This window comes from Chroicocephalus ridibundus, chromosome Z, assembly GCF_963924245.1.
Source record: "Chroicocephalus ridibundus chromosome Z, bChrRid1.1, whole genome shotgun sequence".
In the NCBI taxonomy this organism is placed as follows: Eukaryota; Metazoa; Chordata; class Aves; order Charadriiformes; family Laridae; genus Chroicocephalus; species Chroicocephalus ridibundus.
Genome location: NC_086316.1, coordinates 48,159,516 through 48,186,493, shown reverse-complemented (window position 1 = coordinate 48,186,493; position 26,978 = coordinate 48,159,516). Strand labels below are relative to the sequence as shown.

General features: G+C 39.9%; 1 protein-coding gene across 2 annotated transcripts in view; it reads right to left on the bottom strand.

Moving 5' to 3' along the window:
- Nucleotides 1-5,747: 5,747 nt before the first annotated feature.
- CEMIP2 (cell migration inducing hyaluronidase 2) overlaps nt 5,748-26,978 on the bottom strand; it is a 53,578-nt gene continuing 32,347 nt past the window's right edge. For both annotated transcript variants that reach the window (XM_063320164.1, XM_063320163.1), the window contains exons 10-24: nt 26,691-26,760; nt 23,797-23,925; nt 22,063-22,151; nt 19,913-20,044; nt 19,375-19,410; nt 18,467-18,622; nt 15,531-15,708; nt 14,821-15,036; nt 13,896-14,104; nt 13,195-13,380; nt 11,497-11,716; nt 10,806-10,901; nt 9,514-9,662; nt 8,783-8,889; nt 5,748-8,023 (exon numbers count right to left, since the gene is read on the bottom strand). In XM_063320164.1, coding sequence (XP_063176234.1) covers nt 7,827-8,023; nt 8,783-8,889; nt 9,514-9,662; nt 10,806-10,901; nt 11,497-11,716; nt 13,195-13,380; nt 13,896-14,104; nt 14,821-15,036; nt 15,531-15,708; nt 18,467-18,622; nt 19,375-19,410; nt 19,913-20,044; nt 22,063-22,151; nt 23,797-23,925; nt 26,691-26,760 — 2,170 coding nt within the window. In that variant the 3' untranslated portion in view covers nt 5,748-7,826. The remainder of the gene's footprint in view (nt 8,024-8,782; nt 8,890-9,513; nt 9,663-10,805; nt 10,902-11,496; nt 11,717-13,194; nt 13,381-13,895; nt 14,105-14,820; nt 15,037-15,530; nt 15,709-18,466; nt 18,623-19,374; nt 19,411-19,912; nt 20,045-22,062; nt 22,152-23,796; nt 23,926-26,690; nt 26,761-26,978) is intronic.

Genomic DNA, 26,978 nt, shown 5'->3' with positions numbered 1-26,978 from the left:
CAACAACTTTCCTTGATGACTTCAGTAAAGATTCCTGACAATTTGCAATGTCATTTACCCTTTCATAGATCCTGAACACCAGGCTTTTACAGGAAAAGAGAGGAACTGTTTGCACACAGACATTTTTTGTAATTTTAGGATCTACTTTGGGAAATATAGAGTTACTTACACACTCATGTATTAAGCACATATAAATCTAGAAAATGCAGTTCACTTAAGACCCTGGTTTACTACTTGTACAATCAGTAATTGCTAGGCATATACTTATTAGTATGAACTTAATTTATTGGCTTCATTTTAGAAACTGGCTTGTATGTCACTGTTAACAATGATGTCATGGAGTTGTGTAGAACTGCAGGGAGTGAGGGGAAGAGTGCACGATGACTTAAGCGTGAAAGTAATGAAACGGAAGCTTCGTAAGAAAAAACCCAGCCAATTATTCCCATAAAGAGTGGATATCAACATTTGTAAGCTTCACATTGGTACTTATTCTAATTCTATACTCTGAAGTGTAAAGTGTTTAATCTGTTTCATTCAACATCAAAGCTATGGAAGAATTCAAATGCACTCTGACTCCCAGATTACAAAGGGCCCGTTCAATGCTCGGCAAGGAACACTGCACACAAAAATAGGCAGTGGAGATCAACATTTTTACACAAGTTCTGTGCCGTTATTCCTTCGGTTTGACACGGGCAGTGTCCCCACACCTGATGCTTATTTGCAGAAGCTATTTCCATGCATCTATCTGATCTTGAACATGTTGCTACAATGTCAGTCATGGGGACAACAGAGTTTAACAGAAGTATATTTTGGGTAATGGCTCTGTTAAAAGAGACAGATTAATTTTTGAAATTCAAGTCAGTCTTGGGTAGACTAATAGGGTGGGAAAACAGGAGAGGTCCCACGCACTCCCCAGGGTGCTTTGGAAACAGAGTTAATGGAGAAGTAGCATGGACAATTACTCAGAAAAATCCACAGGCAACAAAACACTGGGAATATTAGAAACCGAAAGTTCTACGGAGTAAGATACTCAGCCACAGCAGCATCCCAGCCCTTATGGGTGATAGTGGTGAGGAAAATCCTGTCCCTACAAAGCAAAAGGAGAAAGGTGTGTATGGCTTATAGGGAAAAGAGACTGCAAACAAATTTTTCTTGAACATGTAATTTTTCTCTTCCATGTCCAACTATTAAAGCCTGATATGAGCTCGTCTTTTACATTTGTCGGCTAGCTAGCAGAAGGAACCCAATGGCAGTTGTGCATGCTGCGATGATTCATGTGACTATATGTGCTCATATCTTCTAATACTTTGCACTTCACTGTTGTGAAGGACAAAAAGATATGATATCACCTTAGGAATATTAAAAAGAAAAAATTAACCCAGAACATGCTGCAATATGGAAATTTGTATTACACTATTAAAATACTATTAAAAAGCAGAAATGTGCAATATATGCTACTGAGTGATGCTCATCATGGAATCATTTCTCAGAAATAAATAATATGACACCACAGATAACTGTCGTGTTGTCTGCTGTTACTGAGAACATACACAGTCATCTGCACCAGAGATGGAAGAAAACTATTAGATCATAGTTCACACCCTGCAGATGGAGTAAACCATCTTCTGCTGAAGAACCTAACAGATATTAAAAAGATGACACGTCATCATTTGAGACCCGTTCCTAAAAGCTACCCATTACACAAAAGCACACCCTGAACTGATCGTAGTGTATCTGTTGAAAATGTCACTGGAAAAATGCTGCACAGGAAAGAGATAGGTCTATTTCTAACTGTTTATAGTAGCTCTAGTACAAAATTACTACTTACAAACTTGCATACACACAAAAATTATCCCAAAATATCACTACATGTTCTGTTAAAAATAAATTATATATAAAGACAGGCCATTGCATGTTCTAAGAACATTTCCTCAGAAAAAAGCTATAAATCAGAGTATTCAGCTGTCACGCCATTCAACCTGGACAAAGATGAAACAAAGAATTTGCCTCCCAGGCACGACAATTAAGCCTGCTTTGTACTTTAAAATACAATAGAAATCAGAAAAGTGAAAAAAGTTGGCCTTTAAGGACAACGTTTATGCAGACTGATTACTTTGAAATTTCTCTGTGATCTGAGCAAGTTGATTTCTCACTAGTACAGCAAACGCAACAACCACAAACCTTTCAAGAAAAGCACAAGTCTCTCAATTTTTTTAGTATGAATTAAGGGAAGGGCACAAGAGCAGGCACAAGATGACGTATCAGAAAAAGCTAGGCTGATCTCGGGAGAACCCCAGATTGCTCTGTCCCAAAATTGTTCCTATTGTTTCCAAAAACTATTTATTTTTCAGAGTTTCATCACAGAAAAAGGAGAAATGGACTTCTATGACTTGACAGGTCCATCATTCCCAGTCATGCAAGTCAATGGTCAGACAAGCCTTTTCTCTTTTTTTATCAAGTTACAATTGTTAATACACTTCAATATGTAAAATTGCAGTACTCCCAGGCCATATAATTTAAAAGCTCATAAATTCTCTCCAGCCAAAGGTGGCCTTCAATAGTGAGTATTATTTCAGAATTTTAACTAGCACAAGACACAGGAAAAAAAGAAGGCATCAGAAAAGAAAAATATGGTTGTGAACTCCAGGAAAAGACAGAACATCCTATAAGTGCCAGAACAAGTATGACCAGAAGAGGTGGAGAAGTAATTACTGGGAAATTGTCACATAATTGCAATTTTGAAGTTCAGAAGTTACTGCTTTTCTTTGCACATCATAGATGTGCATACAGTAGGATGACACCAGAATCACCTTAAACAAATATAGTCATGACATCCCTTTTGACCTTCATTGACCGCTGCACCTTATGATACAGCTATCACCAAACCCAGCAGACTGGGCCTTTCAGTGAGAGCTGGGTGACTGTCCTCAGAGGTACATCCTTCCTACATAATGTGAAAAGGAGTTGAGGGGAAGAAAAGGAAACCACAAGACTTGCCGCAAACAGGAAAACTTATCTTGTCCTGGGTGAAAAGTTATCTGGGGCCTCAGCTGTCACCGCAGTCCCAGAATATGCAGAATTAATCTGTCTTTTCCTAAAGCATGTCCTTGCCATCATTTCGGCTCTTTAGGGATGGGTCTCCAGCCCCTCGTATAGCGGATTCTCAGCGCTGTATTTGGCCAGAGGGAATGCCCTACTGATAATACACTTAATCTGACCCCTGCTGCAACTTGTTTATTTATTCTTTCATTGTTTCTTTGTTGCTGTTTTTAAAGCATTACAACAGTTAAAAAATAAAATGCAAAAACAACCTGTGGAGCAAGATTGTGAGCCCAGATGTGCCCTAAAAAGGTCTAACACATTACATTAGAGCTTTAAATGCACCTTCCTTTCTCTAGCCCAGTAAATTTTAATTTCTTTACTGCAGAATGACACCATTTGAGTAAGGAATGGAAATCAATCTATCTCTATACAAAGCCTGACCATGAAGAGGCAACTACAATGCCTTTTGGACTGGATTTGGGGCAGAGATGCCTCATTTTTAAGATTTCACTGAGTTTCAGGAATGAGGTGAAAAGCGTGTGGCTCAGCCCTTGCAGCCTGGTACACTTCGAAGAGAAGGTGGCCACACCGGTAATTTTAACTGCACACAATCACAGCAGCACCCATGCTGGCAGCCACTTCTGGAGATGGCCCAGGACACTACATGTCTCAAAGCAGGGTCAGCTACAGGTACAGGTGCTCCTCCACAGACAAAGACTCCGCAGCCTCTCTGGCAACCAGCTCCAGTGCCTGACCACCCCGCTCAGTAGAAGTTTTTCTTCCGCTTATGTGGAGTTGCCTGCATTTCAGTGTGTGCCTGCTGCCTCTTGTCCTGTGCCACTGGGCACCATCACGAATAGCCTGGGTCCAGGTGAGCGACCTGCTACACCACTTAGACACACACAAGTCTATGGGGCCAGATGGGATCAACCTGAGGGCATGAGGGAGCTGGCAGAAGTGCTCACCAAGCCACTTTCCATCATTTATCAGCAGTCCTGGCTAACCAGGGAGGTCCCAGTTGACTGGAAGTTAGCAAATGTGATGCCCATCCACAAGAAGGACCAGAAGGAGGATCTGGGGAACTACGGGCCTGTCAGTTTGACCTTGGTGCCAGAAGGATGGAGTAGATCATCTTGAGTGCCACCATGCGGCACATACAAGACAACAAGGTGATCGGGCCCAGTCAGCATGGCTTCATGAAAGACAGGTCCTGCTTGACAAACCTCATCTCCTTCTATGATAAGGTGACCTGCTTAGTGGATGAAGGAAAGGCTCTGGAAATTGTTTACCTGGACTTTAGTAAAGCCTTTGACACCATTTCCCACAGCGTTCTCCTGGAGAAGCTGGCTGCTCACGGCTTGGATGGGCATATGCTTCGCTGGGTAAAAAATGGGCTGGATGGCTGGGTCCAAAGAGCGGTGGTGAATGGAGTTAAATCCAGCTGGCAGCCAGTCGCAAGTGGTGTTCCCTAGAGATCAGTTCTCTTTAATATCTTTATCATCTGCCTCGCCAAGGGGATTGAGTGCACTCTCAGTAAGTTTGCAGATGACATGAGGTTGGTGAGGATAGGAAGGGTCTACAAAGGGATCTAGACAGGCTGAGTTGATGGGCCGAGGCCAAAGGTTCAACAAGGCCAAGTACCACATCCTGCACTCGGGTCACAACAATCCCATGCAGCGTTACATGCTTGGGGAAGAGTGGCTGGAAAGCTGCCCGGTGGAAAAGGACTTAGGGTTATTGGTCAACAGCAGTCTGAATGTGAGCCAACAGTATGCCCAGGTGGCCAAGGCCGCCAACAGCATCCTGGCTTGTATCAGAAATACCGTGGCCAGCAGGAGTAGGGAAGTGGTCATCCCCCTCTACTCAGCACTGGCTAGGCCCACCTTCAATACTGTGTCCGGCTTTGGGCCCCTCACTACAACAAATACATTGAGGTCCCGGAGCTAACGAAGCTGGTGAGGGATCTAGAGCTCAAGTCTTATGAGGAGCAGCTGAGGGAACTGGGATTGTTTAGTCTGGAGAAAGGGAGGCTGAGGGGAGACCTTAGTGCTCTCTACGACCACGTGAAAGGAGGTTGTAGCAAGGTGAGGGTTGGTCTCTTCTCCCAAGTTAACAAGTGACAGGACAAGAGGAAATGGCCTCAAGTTGTACCAGGGGAGGTTTATGTTGGATATCAGGAAAAATTTCTTCACCAAAAGGGTTATCAAACATTAGAACAGGCTGCCCAGGGAAGCGTTTCAGTCACCATCCCCAGAGGTACTTAAAAGACATGTAGATGTGATGCTTAGGGACATGGTTTAGTGGTGGTTTTCGTAGTGTTAGTTTAATGGCTGGATTTGATGATCTTAAAGGTCCTTTGCAACCTAGACAATTCTATGATTCTTTACTCCCCCACTAGGTAGTTATAGACATGGATAAGATGCCCACAAGTAGACAACAATATTGCACTAGCCCCTACCAAGCTGAAATGACTCTACACTTAGGCTAGCAGCTCAGACAGGCTTTAAGATGACAGACTTTGGAGACCGAACCATAACTTCAGTCACCGTTAGTGTCTCCTTTCCCAGTATTCCCAACTTGTCTCTGAATGAAGAATAGGATACATTCCATAAACTTCACAGGTCTATCAGTGTTTGAAATAGAACAGTTTACAGCATTCACGCAACACATACTACAAAAGTTACTTGATACAAGAACAGCAGAGACCCAAGATTTTATTGCCTTGTCAGGTGTAAAAATTTATTTATGCTATTTATCAAGTGTTTAAATTTACACAAAAGACAACACTTCAACTTCAGGTCCAATTGACCATCAGTAAGACCTACATCAGAATACCCCTGACACTTCCAAGTTTTTACAAGATGGCTTAGAACAGTAGAATCTCATAAACAATGGCTAACTTCACCAGGCTGAAGGTCACTGCCTCATCAGTATTTCTCTGCTGAGCATGACCCACAGAATAGCAGAAGTCTTAAAACCATTTTAATCCCCAAACACTATCACTACTGCACTCAGGGCATTTAAATCACACTGCCCTGCATTAGTAACACCAAACATTATACCTAGTCTTAAAGATTTACCACATCTTCCCCTAACAAAATGCCTTTTTTTTTTTTAAACATTATAAGAGAACTGTGCATCAAAACAACTGCAAAATACACAATCATCCATTTGGCTTGGTTTTAAAATAAAAATAGCATCAGTCATCTATTTGTTAACTCCATCTCTTGTGTTGTGCTCCTTTCCCCTCCCCTGTCACTTAGGAAACTATACTAGACCAGGCAGTTTAATTGTAGCACTGAGGTAGCATATTTTAATTGAACAGAATAATAGGTTTGCTACTGTGCCTCCTCTCCTTTAAAGCACAAAAAAAAAAAAATCCCCACAGTTTTTCAACTTCTTTGGAGAAGACAGGCGTATAGTTCATTTCCAACAGCCACTCCATTTTGAATTCAAAGCACAAAACATCTCTGAATGGTAGATACATTATACCAGCTAGAATGAATAAGAGCATATACAAGAAAAAGGAACTATGTCAGTTTTACTAGACCTATGGTTACATTTCAGCTCTATGGCACCTATTGTTCCCTATTATGAAATGCATCTTTACAGTCTCTGAAATTTGATTTCAAAGACTAGGATCCTGAAAAAGGGCAGCTGTGCTTCAGTTCTTCTACATGATTTTCACACTATCTGCAGAAAGGTGAAATAATTGCAACAAAACCAAAAGAAATCAAATGGACCTGATATAAAAGTCAATAGGAATTAGCAACATGAGTATATTAAAAGAGTTGAAGTTAAGGCAAAAGATATAACATGCCTGAATGACTGAGAGCACTTTCCATTCACTTAAAAGTTAGAGCTGGGATAGCCTTAAAAAAAAAAAAATAAAAAAAAAAATCCCTGCAAGAGTAGAAGCTTAGTTTCCTAACAAATTGAGAATAATAATCTCAGCTTTGCCCTTCTGGCTAAAAGCTTTAAAAGAAAAAGCTGAAGTCAGGCTGTACACAAGACTGCAGCCTTAATACCCAGGCTGATTACTGAAGTAACTCTTGCAGGCGTCTGTATATTTAGGGGTGAATAGTAAACAGTGACCCCAAAGAACGGTAGTCATTTTCTACTCTGTATGCCATGCTGGTACATACAGCCGTGTTAAACTCAGTTGCACAGTACACAATCCTTACCCAGCCCAGGGCTGGATCTTTGAATCCCCCCTCTCCATCTTTCATGCAGCAAAGCAAAAATTTTACTGCGGTTAAAACCCCTTGAGTCAGCTGCACACATAAGGTAAATTGGCTTTTAACACCTTGGAAGGCAGATTGAGAATGTAACTGAGCTGACTGCTAAATAAACCCTCAGGAAAACCCCTAAACAGCTGAGGATAACTGCGTAAGTTATAATGACCAATTCAAGCTGTTTATTGAGACTTTAATGATAATCTTTCAAGTAATCCAATATGCACTCCAACACCTGTTATCAAAAATTTAAGGCTTTTATGAACACCCTCTTACATACAAATGGAGTATTAAACAGAAGGAACTTGTTTACAGTAAATACAAACATCTGAAAAATCTCTGAAACCTGTTTATACAAATACTAATAAATTCTTTAATATTTTGTACAACTAGAAGGTGCACAGATTGGCATTCAAGCGGTCAATGCTGGCAAACATCTGTCAGACAATAACATGATTTACTTGGAAAACAATATAGTTTAAAATGCCATAAATTAAAAAATAAGTTAGTTCACATTTTTTCCCCCAGCTTTTATGTACATCTTAGTCTTTATTGAGATCGTGTAGCCTTCTTCAGAAGCTCGAGGTCTTTCCGTCGGCTTTTGTTTGCTCTGGCACAGCCATACTCTTCCAGTTGTAAAGGGATATACTTTTCTATTTGAACGAGCCCATGCCCAGCAGGACCGGTAAACAGCTTAACCCAGGACGGCTTAAAGTTTCCTCTGAAGCCCAGAAAGGCCAAGCTTCCTGTGACAAAGACAGCTCAGTGTTACTGAACCAGCCAAGCCCGTCCAAGCACAACACAGGACAAGTTGGGAAGGAAGCGACAAGCTCCTCAGAAATTCTTCCCCCACATTACTCAGGACACTCATCTACTCCCAGCTCCACGTGCACCTCACAAGGAAACAGTGATTTGCAATTTCCTTCTTCAATATTTGGTATTAAGCGCTCTGAAATCTTCATTTGAAAACACAGCTATTGGGACAGCTATAAAACCTGCTTTCTCAGACAGGACTTGTGTCAGGGCCCGTTCAGGACATGTGCTACCCCTTGTGGCCTATAAAGTGATCATCCCTCAAAATAATGACAGCTTCCCATCTCCATCTTCAAATTTTGTTAGAACAGGAAATACTAGCCTGGCACCGGAGACTGTTTAAAAATAAATTTGCTGGGTGAGGCACAAAACACAGGCTTTGGGAAAAAAGCCTGGGGCTCTGTTTCTGTAATCCACAGGCACAAAGAACTGCTAGTAACTTCTCTGCTTGCAACAAGCTTCAGACAATGCTCTTCGGGGCAACAGAAACGGTTTTCTGCCTATCTGCTGAAGGGGTGCCCATCCTCCCCCCTCTCAACGAGGGCTGAAACACAGCAGCCCACACCAGTGCAAACTGGCAACCATCCTCCGCCAGCTGCATCCTCTTCACACACCCCATGAGAAACCCACCACGCCAACACAAACACACAGACCAAGGCGGTGTCAAAGAAATGTGCAAAATTTCCACCAACCGTTACTCTGAAGATAAGGCGGTTTGGCTGTCCCCAGGGACATTAAGGCGTCTGATAAATTATTAGGAATTGCTACATCACCTCTCGTGCTCAGTAGAACGATAGACCTGCAGCAGAAACAGTGCAGAGACAGCAGCTGTTATAAACAAGTTTTCTTAATATTCAGCTACAAGATTATACAGCTAGCTGGCCTCATAGTCCACTTCCTTAAGAGTACTCACGCCATGTCATTTCATGACATGGAAACAAAAAAAAATGAAGTTTAAATATTAATCAAAAATTAGAATATTAAAATTTTGATTTTTCTGACACTAACTTTTCAATCTGGCTTAATGATAAGTTTTCTCCCTAGATAAGGAGAGGGCTGTATGATACCTTGTCACATAGTTCTTCTCAGTGTCCTTCAGTGACCTTATTAAACAAAAAGTTATTTTTGCTTTAAGCAAAAAAGTGTTATTACATGATGTTCTGTTAAAAAAAAATAAATCTTTTTAAGGTGAAAGACAAGCAACAGTGGAAAATTGTACGTGTTCAAAATTTGAGTTGCTTTGTCTTCTCAAATAAGGTTAAATTGTCTGTGAAAATGCTCCTATGTTTCTCCTTCCCCCTCAACTTAATGCATGTTTGCCCACTTTCAGTGCTCCTGCATAGATTTCATTATTCAAATCTTCATTAGAGAGCAGAGCTACAGCTTACAGGACATACTGGAAATAAGTGCTCATTACATGTACCTTTGCGGAATTCCAGATTTTAAATATCCGTCTACACGCTTAATGTCTACTCCAGAAAATAATTTGTTTCCCGACACTGTGCCAATGCAGGCATCAACTACAACAATAAGTATACCATTATCCTTGAAGGAAAACATAGTGTCATTGACCTGAATGGGAGGAGAAAAAGAGAAATGAACTTTTTCTTTCTTTCTTAAAGTTAATATGAATTCAACAGCGATTCTACCGTACTAAGCGTTAATCTTCAACTAGTTTAGACACAGCGGTGCACTAATTTCCTTACAAATACTTGCTTCTCCCTCGCACCTCTTAATTCTTCTCCTTGAGGGGAGGCTTTCAGTGGGACTTCTGAAATTGCACGGGAGCCTTCAGTTCCTGGCTTCTACAGGGAGATCATACGTTTCAGGTGACTTACCATCTGCCTCAGTCATTGCTCCTGCTTTGGGAAGCTAAAATTCAGATACTGCACCACCTGGACTTCTTGGCAATAGTACAGTTAATCTGCCCCTGACGCAGCACACTTTCTTCCTACAGAGTGCTCTTACTGCTTTGGATACGGCACGCACGTTCCCATGGAAGTCCACAGCTACTACAGTCCTGCTGCTCATGTGCCATTCGTCTGTCTAGGTAACTCAAGGGTTTTACTACAACCAAGCTAACATACTGACATTGCAGAATGTAAACCACGTACAGACGCAAAGCTTTGTGGCGTGAGGATGCCTGCAAATGCTATTACAGCATCACATGCAAGTCTCCTTCAGCACCCAAATAGAAAAGGTGATGTAAACTACTTGATACGTTTATCACATCACTGGCTTATCAGGACTGCATCAGAATAAATACAGAAATCTCTATGGATTCTTTTGTAAATGCCATTTTGAAGAAGTTTAGCAAAGCTTATTGGCTTGCGTAACTCATCCCATTAACTCACCAATCTGTCAGCACAATAACAGGTTGTTTGTGTTTGGTTGGGTTTTTTTTTTGTCCAAAAGCAGCCATTAATAAATGTACATCCATCCAGGTTTCAACATGAATCTCAAAGTTTTTAACTCTCCCTTATTGGTACAAATTTTCTCTCCAGCAGGAAACAATCTGAATATGAAACAAAGCTTCGGAGCCTCATTTTCTGCGGTTAAAACATCAGCTTTTTGAATGCTTGGTTTTTAAACTAAGAACTGACACTTTCCGTTCAGTGAAGAAAAGTGAGCAGCGTTATGTAGAGCTGTACAACTGCTGTAATATAAACTGCTAAAAAGAATGACAGTTAGAAGAAAACCATGGAGAATACTTACAGAAATAAATGCTTGCTGACCTCTGCCTAACTCTTTACCAGATGAGTTAATCTGCACAAGGAGGTAGTTTTTGTGAGGATCACTGGTGAACGCCATCTGGATATCAAACAAAACACATTAAGTACACTGATCCATGTATCTTCAACACTTTACCATGCCAGACAATTTACAACAGGCCACCCGTGCTCCAAAGCAAATGCATCCATTTGTCAGTGGCATTATTTATGGTACTAGCAATGCCAATAAATATCATGCTGTATAGTGTAACCCACTTTATTCCTTACTTCCAGTATGTTTCTTAGCTTGTACAGCTAAAATGGATAATGCAATTTCAAGTTCATGCTAACAGGCAAAGAACAGAGAAGGCTGACCAATACCATATAGATCTCTGCAGCAAAGCTACTCTACATGGAGTACAGACAACGCTGTTGTACAAGACACCAGATCTACCTATGTCCCTTCTCAGTAGCACTCAGTGAGAGGTGGAACAATATTTTTCAAATAACAAAAGCTGAAACCTTTGCGCTACGAGGGACTCCCCGCCTTCTAGCGTACAGGACATTAACAACGTGACCATCACAAGCTGGTAGGTGCAGTATTCTGTGCTGCAAGACTGAAATTCTGCCTTGAAGTGAGTAAACAGAAACACCAACTATACAGTTCATGAAAGTTTTTGCTTATTTTATCTCACCTGAGTTGTGCCACATTTTGTACATGGTACAGTAGTTTTTACTGGCATCCGCTTTATGACAGTTGGTCCTTGATAGTACTTTGGGTAAGCTTTTGCCATGCAGTTACTGATTCCTTTTGCTGAATCTTTGGTCACAATCTTGATCCTTTCACATCCCTGAGATGAGCAATAACTGTGACCATCCCTATTATATTTGGCTTGAAGAAATAAAAACAGTAATCTACACAAAAGGGGGAAAAAGAATACAGATCAATTGCTGGAAAGATAGCTATTTATGTTAAACCTAAACAGCTGTATTTCATGATTTTCAGAAGCAGAGAAACTACAGTATTCACTTCACCATTGTTCAACCTTTTTAAAAATATTTACAGTTTATTAGAGTTAGGAAGTCTCTACTGATATATCTGAAATCCCCAACAATTAAAGGAGATATGCATTCATAAAGATATGCTTTGAAAAGAACCGCCTCTCCTCAAATCAGTGACTTGCAGGAAACAAAAACCAAACCGCACAACACAAATGTTTTCTTTGATCACAGATCTTTGCAGATACCCAGCAATAACTGTTTGGGTATTCCGCTTCACCCACCAGCACTGGACAATGTAATTGTACTGTTGCAAATACCTGGAAATGCAATTTAGGGGGTACCGGTCATTAACGTTCATAGTACACAAAGACTGGTAATTCTCCTATTATATATTTGACCGTTAGCTCTCAGACAAAAGAAATGTAAATGTCTTTTCAAAAGCTACATTCCTCTGCATATTTACTACAGAGAGACAAAGTAGCAGATAAGGGAACAAAATAAGAGAACAAATTATAAATTAAAGATCAACATGCAGCCTTCCAGTACCCAAAGGGGTCCTACAGGAAAGATGGGGAGGGACTCTTTATCAGGGAGTGTAATGATATGACAAGGGGTAATGGTTTTAAACTGAAAGTGGGGAGATTTAGGTTAGATATTAGGAAGAAATTCGTTACTGTGAGGGTGGTGAGGCACTGGAACAGGTTGCCCAGGGAAGCTGTGGATGCCCCATCCCTGGAGGTGTTCAAGGCCAGGCTGGATGGGGCTTTGAGCAGCCTGGTCGGGTGGGAGGTGTCCCTGTCCATGGCAGGGGGGTTGGAACTAGGTGATCTTTAAGGTCCCTTCCAACCTGAACCACCTTGTGATTCTATGTAAGACTTATTTTATTAAAAGTTGATGATATCTTTAAAACTTTCAGAAGGGTCTCAGTGGCCTCTGTCCGAAGTACTTTTGAAAGAGAAGTACTTTCAAGAAGGCTGAAAACAGATTAGGATTTTCAAAAATAACCTTCTTAAAGTATACTTGGAACAGAAAACTTCTTGGAAATTTGTAGAATTTTCAGTTTAACAAGGCAGCACATGTTTTCTTTGAAAACTTAGAAGTTCCTTCCTGAAAGACACTGCTCTGGCAACACACCACATACCACATTTTCCCCAGGCGCAAGGTAAGAAATATCTGTAGTGACTCTGGTTATCTTGAAAAAGTATTGGAACGACAACCACTGTATTTTGGAGATTCAAAGTCACATAAAATACTCTTTCAAATAGGCTTTGGGCTCCTTTGCAACAACTTTCCTCTTATGCGGATGCCTCAATCAGTTGTTTTTAAGATTATCAAACTGGACATTTTAAGGTTAAACAACATCTTCCAATAGGATCAAGTTACAAAGTTACCCAGTACTGTTGTCGAAGTAAAACTTCTTGTCTGATCGATTCTTTTCAAGCTCCATCATTGAAGATACAGGCGTGTAGCGCTCTACCTTGCTTGACAGAGCAGATGACCGCCTTTGAAAGGCTTCCAAAACTATCAAAAAATCTGTATTTGGTTGATAACAAAGACCAACACGAATCCAGTCATTCCTGAAAACAAAGTAAAATGTATGATTCACTGTAGGAACAGTTCAGATGACAATACGCAGCAAACAGATCACTCAAAAACCAAGGAACAGGAACACAAAAATCACCCAAACTCTCAACTGGAAGATCTTTCTTTCCCTCTCTACACAAAGTGTTCAATTAAATGTTACAGTAATTTTGATACTCTCAGGATATATTTGATTTTATACGTTAGACATCTGGCAACAAAAATCAAGTATGCTGAACTATTAAACTCCAACTCTGCTCTAGTTCACTATTTGCACGCTCTCTTCTCCAAAGGATTTTCCTTAAAGACACTGTACTGAACAACAGTTTAAGTTTAGGTGCAGGTCGATTGTTTAATCTCTTGCTTTTCACACTTCAGTATTTGTAATGATGAAAAAACCCAACCTAAAATCCAGTCTTACTGATGCCTGCAAACTCACACATGCTAATTCTGCAGGACATTACTTCAGCATTGCCTTATGGATCAATGACATAAAAGAAAGTAAACATACTTATTGAAGTTAATGAGATAAAGATAGGTGACGTTTGGAGCTTTTCCATTCCAATGTATTGTGTAGCCCTTTTGGAGCATCACTACAGGCTGGTATTGTTGAAAGACGGCTCTCTGATTAATACCTCGAAGAACCATGGGATTAGCTGGGTACTCATCTCGAACAATAGTCATGGAAAGATTCTGTCCATTCCAGGTTTGGACATAAACCTACAGGATATTAAGGAGGATAAAGAGGAAAGATTCGGACACTGTGCAAAAGGAAATGAAACAGTGAAGAATGATCAGTAGTACATCATTAGTCAAAACGCTGCAATTTGACGTTCTGAGTTATGCCATACACAAATATGTCCTGAAGAAGAGCCCTATTTGAAAAACTTTTGTAGATTTTTTTCCATTTTACAGACAAAAAATGGGGAAGGAGGGAGAAAAAAAATAATATGTAGAATCAGCTATGGTACTTGGCCAAACTCACCTAGAATGGAAATCACACCTATATGAGATTTGTATTCAGAAGGTGGTATTTAACATCTCCATTTAAAAAAAAAAACAATAAAAAACAAAAAACCAAACCCCTTGGAATCCACTCTGTGGAAAAAAAGACAGACAAAACTCCAGTGGAAGAAAACACCTCCAATAAAAAAAAAAAGTTTTAGCAGTTAGGGTTGCAACATGGAAGTCCTGGCATGCATACATGTTTGGTTTTACCTTGCAGCATCTAATACTGTACTCCCAGTTTGCATGCTGAAGGGAACACGATAAACACAACCAGCTGAAAAGTGTAATATGCATAAAAGTCTTCTTAAAACATCAAAGATTTTTTAAATACAAAGATAGGTAATTTTGTGGTTCTTACACTTCCCTTGCCCCCGCAAGTTTTTCATATTGTAGATTTGCCCCAAACAGAAAGCTACAAGAGTACTAGCCTGGGCATAGGTCCCACTGCAAACCACTCCACTCCATTCTGTAATATTAATGCATTTGGGGTGTTGAATCAAGTAGTTATCCATTCTGCCCACATAGGTATCCTTGTAGTCAGTCACTGAACCATCTAGATCATGGAATATTGAGTTCTTGTCACCATCCAGATCTCCTTCTTCAAACCAGGGACCAGGTTTTCCAAAGAAGACTTTCAAAGAAACCTAGCAACAACAATTAAAATATTTATTCTTTCCCCCCAGACGAAGCACAGATTAACACTTGTACATCTGCAGAGACACAGGAATTTGTCAAGGTTGATTAAAAACCTTATGGCAAGGACAGTGGCATCTGGCAAAATAGACAGGTTGATTTTTAGTAATAGGCTCAGGCCAGGTCTTGCTTTTTAACAGTGTTAATATTTGCAGCTGAAAACTCATTACTAACGATATGCAAAACCTTACAAAAGTCTCCTTTCAGCTTTACCATTAGCCATGAAAAAGATCATTATTACAACATATCTCCTATGTCTCCCTTGGTATTATTTTTTGCTCGGGAGACAAAGGATACACCTTGGGTGACTTCCAACACAGAGAGAAACTCTGTAGTAGGGATGTATGGAAAAGATGACCTAGGACCCCTGCATCTTGATTTTAAATACAGCAAGAAGAAAAGAAAGTAGTTTCCAAGAATAAAAGAAAACTTGTAATAAACTTACATTCGGACCAAACTTCACAAGAGAAATGTTGTTTTTTGGTGTCATCTGCCATGGATTTTTCATCAAGAATCCAACTGCACTGGTAAATCTGTCTGGAGTTGGCACAAAGCTTTTGAATGTGCACTTGGTAAGGTGAATAGGTCCATCATAAATTTGAAAGCCTCTGATTGGAAATGTCCTGTTAATGCAAGCAAATATTTATAGCATCCTGTAACAAAACCCATGATAACCCTGAATCTGTGTAACAAATACATTTCTTCACAAAGGAATCAAGAAAGCAACATTAAGAGAATGACTTGCAGGTTAGATCTTAGTAAAGGAAATCTTTTTTCTGCACTTACCTAATGAGTCAAAAAATCCCGTTTATTTGATTTTTCCTGTTAGAAGAGCTATCTCTGTACATTTGCAAATGTGCCCCTTTCCCAACAGGTGAAATACAGCATAAGAATAATACCACCTGCTCTTTGATCAATGATGGCAACTGGGAGAAGTGCCCATAGACTGGAGGAAAGCAACTGTCACTTCTAACTTCGAGGCAGAACACCCAGGGAACTACAGGCTGGAAAGCCTCAGCTCCATCCCCAGGAAGGTGACGGAGCAGCTAATCTTGGAAACCAGCATGGATTCACTAATGAAAAGTCATACTTGACCAACTTGATAAACTTCTGTGATGAAATGATTGGTCTGGTAGCTAAGGGGAGAGGAGTGGACATGGTCTACCTAAACTTCAGTAGTTTTTGACATTGTGTCCCATAAGATCCTCATGAAGTATGGGCTGGATGAGAGGATAGTGGGGTGGATTGGAAACTAGCTGAATGATTGGGCCCGGAGGGTGGTGGCATGAAGTCTACTTGAGAGCAGTGGTGCAGCCCCAAGGGTCAATACTGGCTCCAATCTTGTACAACATTTTCATTAGTGATCTGGAGGATAGGGATGAACATAGTCTCAGCAAGTTTGTAGAGCGGACAAATGTGTGAGGAGCAGCTGATACACCAGAGGGTCATACTGCCATTCAGACAGACCTCAACAGGCTGGAAAAATGGGAAGATGGGAACCTCATGAAGTTCAACGTGGGGAAGTGCAAAGTCCTGCACCTAGGGAGGAACAACCCTATGCGCCAGTGAGAAGGACCCACAGGTCCTGGTGGAAACCAATTTGACGACCATAAGCCAATGTGCCCTTGCCGCAAGAGGTAAATGATATCCTGGGCTGCACTGGGAGAAGTCTTGCCAACAGATGGAGGAAGGTGACCCTTCCCATCTATTCAGCACTGGTGAAGCCACAACTAGAGTGCTTGTCCCTCGTACAAAACAGACTTGGTGCTATGGGACACAGTCCAACAAAGGGCCTGTCCTGGCTTGAGTGACACAGGACTAATCTCTCTTCTAATGCTAGGGAAAATTGCACATTTAGAAGACGCTAGTGACTGAATTTGTGAAAATATTTACTTTATAGCCAGCTATGGTGAGTGGGTTTTGAGGTCTCAGTGTTTTTGAGTTGGCGAGGTGCAGGAACGAGAAAGAGCAAGAAGGAGCGAGACCCTGTCATTTGACCCAGGCTGGCCAACAGGATTATTTCATACCATGAATGTCATATTCAATATAAATTAGAAAGTTTGCTGCGAAGCTCTCTCTCTTCCTTGATGGCGGCAATCCTGAGAACTTCCTGCCCCGGTTGCCAGACCCCTGAGCCCTTCCCTTCCTCCCAAAGCTGCAGTGCTCGCAGTGTCCCACGTTTGCTGTCTGCTGCGGGGAATGCACAGCTTCCCACTGATATAATTGGCCAAGTATCATCGTATATTTTATATTGGTATCTATATAAATATTGGTTTTTTAGTATTATTAACATTAATTATTTAGTCTTATTCTATTAAATCTGTTTATATTTCAACTCTCAGGTTTCCATGTTTTTCCCCTGATTCCCCTTCCTGGGTGGGAAAGGATTCATCAGCTGAAAGAGTAATTGTCTGAACGACAATAAATTGTTGTTGGTTCCTCAAACCATAACAGGGCCACAAAGATTATTAAGCAACTGGAAACACTGGGAAACCTCAGACTGTTCAGCCTGGAGCAGAGAAGGCTCAGGTGGGAATCTCTGAAGGGAGGGTGCAAAGATGATGGAGCCAGGCTCTTTCCAGTGGTGCCCAGTGATAGGACAAGAGGCAATGGGCACAAGCTGAAGAACAGGAGGTTCATCCTGAACATAAGGAGAAATTTTTTCACTGTGAGGGTGACTGAGCACTGGCACAGGTTACCCACGGAGGTTATAGAGTCTCCATCCTTGGGGATATTGTAAAGACACCTGAACGTGGTCCTGGACAACCACCTCTAGGTGGACCTGCTTGAGCAGGGGAGTTGGACACGGTCCCTTCCAACTTCAACTGTTCTGTGATTCTGCTCAACTGGACTGAATACCTTATATATCATCACCACATTAACTTCTTTTCACTAAATGGCTAAGCAGCAAAAATCCAGGGTGGCCTAGGCCTACCTCACCCTTCTTTTCTATTCTCTGGCGAGGGTAGGACTTGCACTATGTTAAACAAGCATCACAGCAAGCCAGAGAGAAGAGACAAGGATCACGGTCACAGACTGGGATTTTTCACGGACAGACTGTAGTTTCTAATCCTAAACCGACCCTTGGAATCCTTTCACCTGAAAGCTTTTCCTTTCTCTCTTCCCAGCCCAAATGTTGTTTCATTAAGTAGGTTAACTTAAATCACTCGGGAAGAGTGACCTGTGGCAGCATCAGCTGGAAACTGACTCAGCAGAAAGGTGAGAGCAACACAGCTACACAGAAGTTGTTAAAAAGAAAAAGACAGGATCACCTTCAATAGGTTCCTAGTCTCCCAGGACTCAAGCAAGAAGGGTGTTTGCATCTGGTACAGAGAACATTTCTCATGTAATTTCTACTTGCTTCACTCATAACATACTTACCGATTTCTAGGCAGAGTGCGCGTCTTGTTGTCTATTCCTCCAGTTCCTGCGTATTTGTTTCGGCCACCTGGAAACCCATAATTCTTGCTTTCACCTATGAACAGTGACTCAGATACCTCCTGGCTGGCACCTTCATCATTTGGGAAGCTCCCATCACTATCAAAGCAATGTCAGAGACAAGCTTTTAGCCAAGACTCTTACTTTTACATCTATAACAGTCCTACTTCTTCTTCTATTTCTTACAGTCCTACTACTTCTTCTGTAACAGTCCTACTTCTGTCCTGATTTTACTTCTGTAATAGTCCTCCTAAAGCAGAGCAGTCTAGACTTCATTTACAATACACAGAACAATACATTCAGTCATAAACAGTATTACAGGCTAAGTGTTTGAAATGCTAGCAGAGCGCTAAGCATTAAATTTTCTATCTCCCCTTTGTAGTGCAGCACTCCTCCTTTCACAACAGCCCACTTTTGCAATCCTAGAACCAGACTGTCATAACCTAAATAGCAGCAGTTTTGGCTTCCTACTGGAGTTACTCAATTCTTTTTTATTAGAAAGGGACTCTGCCCCCTCTAAATGCTCATCCCCGTTCTTTTTCTTTACTCACTTTCAACTGTTCAAGAGGAAAGTCAAAACTGCCTAAGGAATCATACAGTACGAAAAATACCTGGATAGACATAACCCTTCTGGTGAAGAGGTAGCAAACTGTTGTGTAAACCAGGCATAGGTTGAATTAAAGTGCAAGATTTGGCAATTGTGTCAGTTTACAGCCTTTATAACATCATCCGCATCACTGGAAATAGAATCGGGGCTTATGAAAGTATACCTATTAATTTTAGTAGACAGATGTATAGCTTCTAAGATTCTAGACAGGAAAAAACATAAGTGATTAATATTAAGTACTCACCTAGCAAACGTCAAACCTATTCCATTGTCTGCAAACCTAAAAGAAAGTTAAAAGCTTTAGTCATGCTTTCTGGATTATCCTACAGTAAGCTCCTGTAAGCTACACCTACCTACTACCATGCCCTGAAGAAAACCTGAATTTTTCTATTCACAGAGTTTAGAATCACCACAGACTTAATAACTCTCATAGAAACGCTGCTGTTTAAAAAAAAAATCAAATAATTTTCTATATATTCTAAGTAGGAACACGAGAGTTTCAGGGAAACCATAGATGCCTCATAAATTTACTGTGTCTACCAACTTTTAGACTTCTTTTTATTACACATTTTCTTTTTGCTGTTTAATGTAGATTGTCATCTAATCACATATAATCTTGTTTCATTTAAAGCAGTGGGATGGTGTGAAACTGGTTCAAGATACTGAGAAGTTCGAGTTAAGCATCAGTCTTCTATTATAACCCTGTTGTAACGCGCTTTCATAAACAAAACTTCAGGGGAAACTTCTTAACAACATGCAGATGTTTGCTTCCAGATACCTACCCAGAGTTCTGAATGAGGATATCTCCTCCCCTGACCCAGGCCCCGTGATCGTTGTTTTTGAAAGAGATTAATCTGTCAATCAGGGCAGCAACTCGGGGCTTTTCAGGGTCTGCATCTTGATGAGGTCGAAACCTGGCATAGATAAAAACACAAACACCCAATATAAGAATGTAGTTTCTTTTACACATGCCGTATACGTTGGGCTGAGAAAGCCTGACAGGTAAACACTCATGCTCATCTGATGGGCAAAGTCCGCTCTGCTTCGCGTTTGGAATGACAGAAGCCAAAGCCAGGGACAGGTCTAGCGCTCTATTCTAAAAAAAGTGTCTTTGGGGTACAATGAAGCGAGAACTTAAAACTTCCATTTTCCAATAACTCTCACGGGACTTTGCTCAATCTCCCCAAGTTTCTTTAGCTGCACCTAACTTTCTTTTATCTCCTTGCTTTTTCTTTTTGCCCTCCCCAGAGTAGTCCCTCCCCACTTCTATTGCAGCATTAACGTGAAAGTCTGATGGAGGGAATTAAAGCTCCTTGGAAGGATACACAGGGCTGACACGTGCTACACAAAATAAAAGCTGAAGGTTTGTCTAACTGCTCCTTCAAAACTTTCAAACTCTTCTGATGTTGAGGAGTGCTCCTTCTTTGAGCACACCTGAGATATTTTTCTGTTCCAACCGAGACACTCTGCATTGCCACCAAGATGGTCTATTATGGTAAGTTATGGCTGGAAACTGTTTTAGCAACAGGAAGAAAGAGCCTGATTAAAGACTGGTGGAAGCTTTCACTTGATTATTCCCAAGATCCCAGAGAAAAAGTAATACATTTTAAAAAATTACAAAAATACATTTTCAGCAGGTAAAGACACATATGCCCCTTATCCTGATCACCTTGTGCTTTGGATCTGCCCTGTCCGCCCCAGGGGAGAATGGGTGAATGTTTGTTTTTGACAGTCTCAGGCTCCTCAATTAACATTTAAACCCCTCCAGTTTGGTTACGTGCACAATGCTTAGTGGCCTCATGTAGTTACAGAGTGCCTCAATACTTCCTTGGCTGATGTGAAATGTGAAACCCATCTCATGCACTGAGTTTCTCGCATCCTCTGTCGATGCCCTGTCAACACCCTACAGACTCTTACCGGGCATTTTGCCCCTCATATGTCCCTCTTGACTACCTGCTATGACTGAGGTAATCCACAAGGGTTGTACGGGTTTGCCGTCAAAACTTCGAACTAGCAAGTTCATTTCCAAATCATGAAGTATTGAGTAGCACCAAAATCAGGAACTTCACTCTCTGCAACTATCACTTAGCTATCCTCATTCTAAACACAGGTCAACCAGAAATAAAGATAATCTTATGAAATACATTTTCAGTCCTAATGCTTAGTTATCACAGTGAAACACTGACAGATACAGTTATCCAATACTGTCACTTGGCCACTATCTCAGGCTATTTTATTTGAAGTTCAGGACAAGACTAACCAGGCGCAGTATAACCTGGAATTTTCCTAGACTCTCCATTATTTTCTCTCACTCTGTAAACTGAAGAAAACATGGTTGATTGTACTCTCTCTCTAAATAGTGTTCAGTAAAACTACCACTGATCTATTATAGGAAGCATTCAGCAGTACAAAAGGCGTATTGATGTATTCCTTGGCTCTATTAAGCCTTTTTCTCACGATTATTTAAAACTGAGTCATAAATCAGAAGAGCCGATTTTAAAATAAGACTTTACTTTTAACAGCAATTCCAGAAACCACTTTAAACGTGATAGGAGAGCATGTTTAAAAACAGTAACTTCTAAGAGCATGAAAACTACCCTGCGCAAGGGCTCAGAAGAAACAGCCACCTCCCTTAAAGGCACACCATGCTCTGTTGTTCCCAAAACAGATGAACAAATAAGGGAAAAGAATATATATGAACTTATTGTTTGGTTGTTATTTAGAACTAGTTAAATATTTTATAAATAAATTGTAACATTAATAAATTGTAACATTAATAAACTGTAAAATTAATGAGCAATGGTTAACTAATATTTTATAAATAAATTTTAAATAATTATGTTGTTTTAAAAATGTTTTTCCCTCATGTGAATGTAAGACCAATCTCAGAATTTTGCCACTTTTCACTCACTTGAAGGACAATATCCTTTACCTTGCATTGTTGTCCAGACAAAGATATTCTCTGGGATCATCAACGCTAGCATTAGTTGTTTTAACACCCTTATCAATGAACAAACCAGCCTGAAACAAGCAAGGAAAGAAAATTCATAATACCCAGAACTAAAAATCACGTAAACATTAGATTTTTAAAATTTAAACTTTACATTGCATTCAATACATGTATTTTCCAATACATGTACTCTTTGGTCTTTCAGTTTGGCCTTAATTGACATTGTCTAAGGAAAAAACAGCATCTGTCTATGCTAGTTTGGCAGAGGAGAAGAATAGCCTGGGACTAAAAAAAAAAGTAATGGAAAAATCAATAAAGTTAATTTCAGATTTCTTTCACAACATCTATTTGAGGTTTTACACTTATTTCCAGATGCTGTTCTGGAAAATATGGAAGTCAATCTTGTGGTGAATTCAAAATACTGTCACAAATGGGAAAAAAAAAAAAAAACACAACACTGTGAAAAATACTTTGTATTTCACTTTAAAACTAAACTACCTTCACCACTGAAGCTGGTTTTTGCTCAACCAATCATCAACTTGGAACTTAATAATCCAGCATGAAATAATTTACTTGAGAAAACAGAAGTAGAAGGAAGCATTTGTGTTGTTTAACCTGAATTACATACACAAATACCTGCAGCTCCTTTCACCTCTGATCCAAATTATGATTACAACTGAGTGCTCCTACACAAGAAGATCCTCAGACCTGCTAGTGGAGTTTGCTCTTTTAACACGGAATTTTAGAACACGAACTGATACTCTTGTTTAAAGATAATATGAGCCACACAGCTGAAACACTTTTTTCTTTACAATGCACTTTTGTATGCAGCATGTTTTAATTCCAATCTGAACAAATGCTTGCAGTCCCAAACACACCATTAACACAACTGTTATAAAACAGTGCATCACTTCTTGGTATCCCAGACACCCAACTGTCAAATAAAATCAATTTCACTTGGTAAAAAAAAAAAAAAGCAATAGCGATCCTGATCTTTATTAGGTAAGCTTCAAACACAAATATTTAAAGCTAGGTGGCTTTGTAACTGTCATTACATTTTTATACATATATGTACACACACAGAGCAGCTAGATTCCAAATGAAGTCATTAATGTAGGGACTGTAACTTCACTTAGCCGAATGTGGAAGAGATACTAAAGTCACATTAATGAAACAATACTGAATGCCTGTATCTACGTGGAGAACCCTCTAACTCTTGCCGATGAGTGGGCTCCTGAGGGCGACCTGGAAGCTCAATCTCTAGTCAGAGACTGCTACCGTGTGCAAACACCTGAGTTCCTGTAAATTAGCAACTCAGGAAAACAAGTCACAGCTATTCCAGGAAGCTATTAGATGAACAACCACCGTAATAAAATTTGATGCTGCAAGGGTCAGCTTTTGTCAGAGTGGAAAACAATGCGGTCAGTAAGGGTGTAGCATCCAAAACGCTACTTCTGAGAAAGTGTGTTTCATTAGACGTATTAATTGATTTTAGTTGTTTGTCCCTTACAAGCACATTATACACAGTGATTACTTGAATTGTGGCAAGAAACCATACACATGCCGATTATACACCGTTCTACAACACCTAGATAGAATCATGCAGTTCAAACACAGCATGAATCCACCACCTAACCAGCTTGAAATGTAAACAGACAAGTCCTAACATAGAATAGTTACAATCCTTGAATTTTTTTTAATGAGATAGTACATTACCTTAAAATTAGAATGAACCCGGTTGTTATAGAAGATTCCTAGGGGTGTAAGCTCTGATTTGGTTTCAATAGCTAAACTATGAGAATCTCCTGTAGCAACTCTGTGGAACAAATACCATATTCCAGCATCCTGCAAGTAAGCAGAGAATGACATTACTTATAAGTGAGTCTGATACTACTACCACCGCTGATGCGTCTAAATCACAAAATCAGCATACACTAAGTTGAACTTGGATATTTTAAGTAAGAAAGCAAGTAAGAACATAGCCCAAACCAACTGTGCACAATAGAATATGTTTTTCAAAATGAAGTCTCCAAATAAGAGACCAGCGAGAAAGCAGAAGTTTGCAAATAAGGCTATATTCTAGTGAATAATATGCACTTAAGAAGTGTATTGCTTCTCAGCAGAGCCATGTAATGCCACACATTTAAGATTCTCTTGTATTTCAAATCAGAAAAGTGACAGAGTTAATGTAATTTTTGCATTTCAGTTACATTTCATCACACACGCTTGATTTTCCTTTGTTTACTAGTAAATCATACCATTTACAGTAAAATACTCAAAACCACTCCTCTCCTCCTTAACAGTTACAGTCTGACGAAGGTTTGTTCATCTCTGCTCCCATCAGAATTTAATGACACAGACAAAAAACCCACAAGAGCTTTCAGAAGAAGGGGAAAAAAAAAAATCACATCAAGAAGTCTGGCCAGTTCAGAGCACTGTGCCAATAACATGCAGTAATAATTTCAGCGTCTGTTCATTTTCTCCACTTCTTCAACATCCCTGGTCTTAAAGAAGCTGGATTTATCTGCTAAATGAGACCCATAAAAGTTCCCCTTTCAACCACATCGGGGTTCACAAGAGGTGGCATTGCAACAGCACCTGCATAGCAGATACCTCAAACATGAAAAATGTTGTCTGACTACACGCTCTGTGCCCATATAAAATAATAATAATAAAAAAGAATCATCACGTAAGGCACAGTAAAGCGTTAAACAGCAGCTAAAGAAACCCTGCATACTAAGTGTTCCATCTCATGAAAAATAGTCATCATCCTCATGTTCAAGAAATGTGGATAAAGAAATTCACTCTGACTTAAAGGATTTCACGCATTTCACTCTGAGGACGTACTAATTTTCCAAACAGTCCTGGAAATTCTGCTTCTCAGTAACATATTCCCATCCGTAATGATGACACACTTTGACATTGCTGGTGATTAACAATTCCAAAGCAAATGTGGTTGTTCCATTAATAAAAATGCCAAAATGTTACTTCACATATAATTAAATGCAGCTCTGTGCTTGGCAGACTCAAGCAATTTTTATCCAAAACACTTCCTGATGCTTGGAAAAAAGTTTAATAAACTTAAAAGCTCCTGAAGCACTTGCAAGCATTCAGAAAAATGAAAAAGGTTTTTTTCCAACCCTCTCTCTCATATACAACTCAAACAAAAGAAACATCTATTGCCGAAACACCCTTACAATAGGCTTCATTGTGTAATGAAGGAGCTGGGTGAGGCAATGGAATTATTTCATTTGCTTGTGAATTGTTATATTTTATATACCAGCAAAAGCTCTATAGTGCAGATTTTGTTATCAATACAGTTGAAGCATTCTGTTGCTGAAACAACGTAAGCTGTAGTCCCTTTATACCAATATGCTTAGATCCATGCATGGGAGGTATATCAGAGAGGCAAGCTCCGTAACATAGACAAATGTTACTCCGACCAGGCACATTCTGGTAATAGAAGTTAAAATTTACTGTGACACTCTACAGGGGCAGAAAAAACTTTGCTGGTTTTAAGCATCAGATCAAGAAAGCTATTTACTTTAACATAGCCTGCAATGACAAAACAAGGTAAAGGAATATTACACAAAGCAGGGTAAGTGGAAAGACACTGTGTTGGGAAGAGAAGAATCAGCTTGATTTGCTAAGTGTATCCAGATCCTTCCTAGTGGTAGTCAACCAGAAAAGTTTGTCAAAAAAAAAAAAAATGAAACAAAAAAAGCCAGACCACACAAAAAGCAGAAAAAAATTTTCTAATTTTTTTTTTATACTCTAGGTATTTCAAATCATTTAAATATTTTGAATTCTGTTCTATTAAAAGCAGTTTATTATGTACTCTGTGCCTAAGAAGGAACTGACACACGCTCATACTCTACTTCCTGCACTGGAGCCTTTGCAACAACAACAGTCTTCCCTGTGTTCTGTTCCCACCGATCTCTTCAGAAAAATCCACTCAAAACCACACACATCTCAGCCTTTCATTCAACGTAGAAGAGGCTTCAGCCCCCTCCTCCACAACACATACTGAGTAGTCCAGCTTTACTTTGCAAGCAGCCGTGACAAGAGATTTGCACCAACATAAGGTTCACAACAAGTAAAAACATTTATCAGTAGTCACTGCTGGGACAAGTGACTAATGACTGACAATAAAAGTGTTTTAGCTGTTTCTTACACAACGTACTTTTTTTTGTAGTCATTTCTCATTCCAGTGACTACTGCTATGCAGAGAAATCTTGCAGAGCAGTCACACAGTAAACTCACAACAACCTACAGAAGCTACAGAAGCCTTAACATGAAATGCACTAGTTCTTTGGAAATAAAAGATTTGTTTCTATGTACACACATTGACACTATTGTCAGGTCTATTAACTACAAAGAGGAAGATATCTCTTCTGTTCCAGCCAGAAAAAAGATTTTTGGCATCTCTTAAATGCACACCTAGACAAACCCAGCACTCGTAATGCCAATATTCTGCCAAATATAAAAAGAACATATTCATATATAAAAATAAAAAAGTGTGTATTTTTGGCAGTGTAAATGCCAAATGCCAGTTTTAGAAATACCATTGCCATGAACAGTTTCTGTTGAATTACATCCATACGCCTCACCTGTGAACCTGCTGCTGCATTATTTATAAGATGATTGTTGGGATGAGAAATCCAGAATGTCGAAACCGCCCTGAAATATTATTCAGAAAGATGTTATGAAAAAATTCTAGCTCCTACAGAAATATCTCCCCTTTGTAACAAGCACATCAGAAAAAGTTAAACTGATGTCTGAAGTCGCTACTTCACATATGAAATAAAATTCACAATCCCCCTCATTTAGCAGTCAAAAATGCTTCTTTTTTTAGTTCAATTCACGGTATTTTTTTTAATGTTGTTCAGATACTTCAT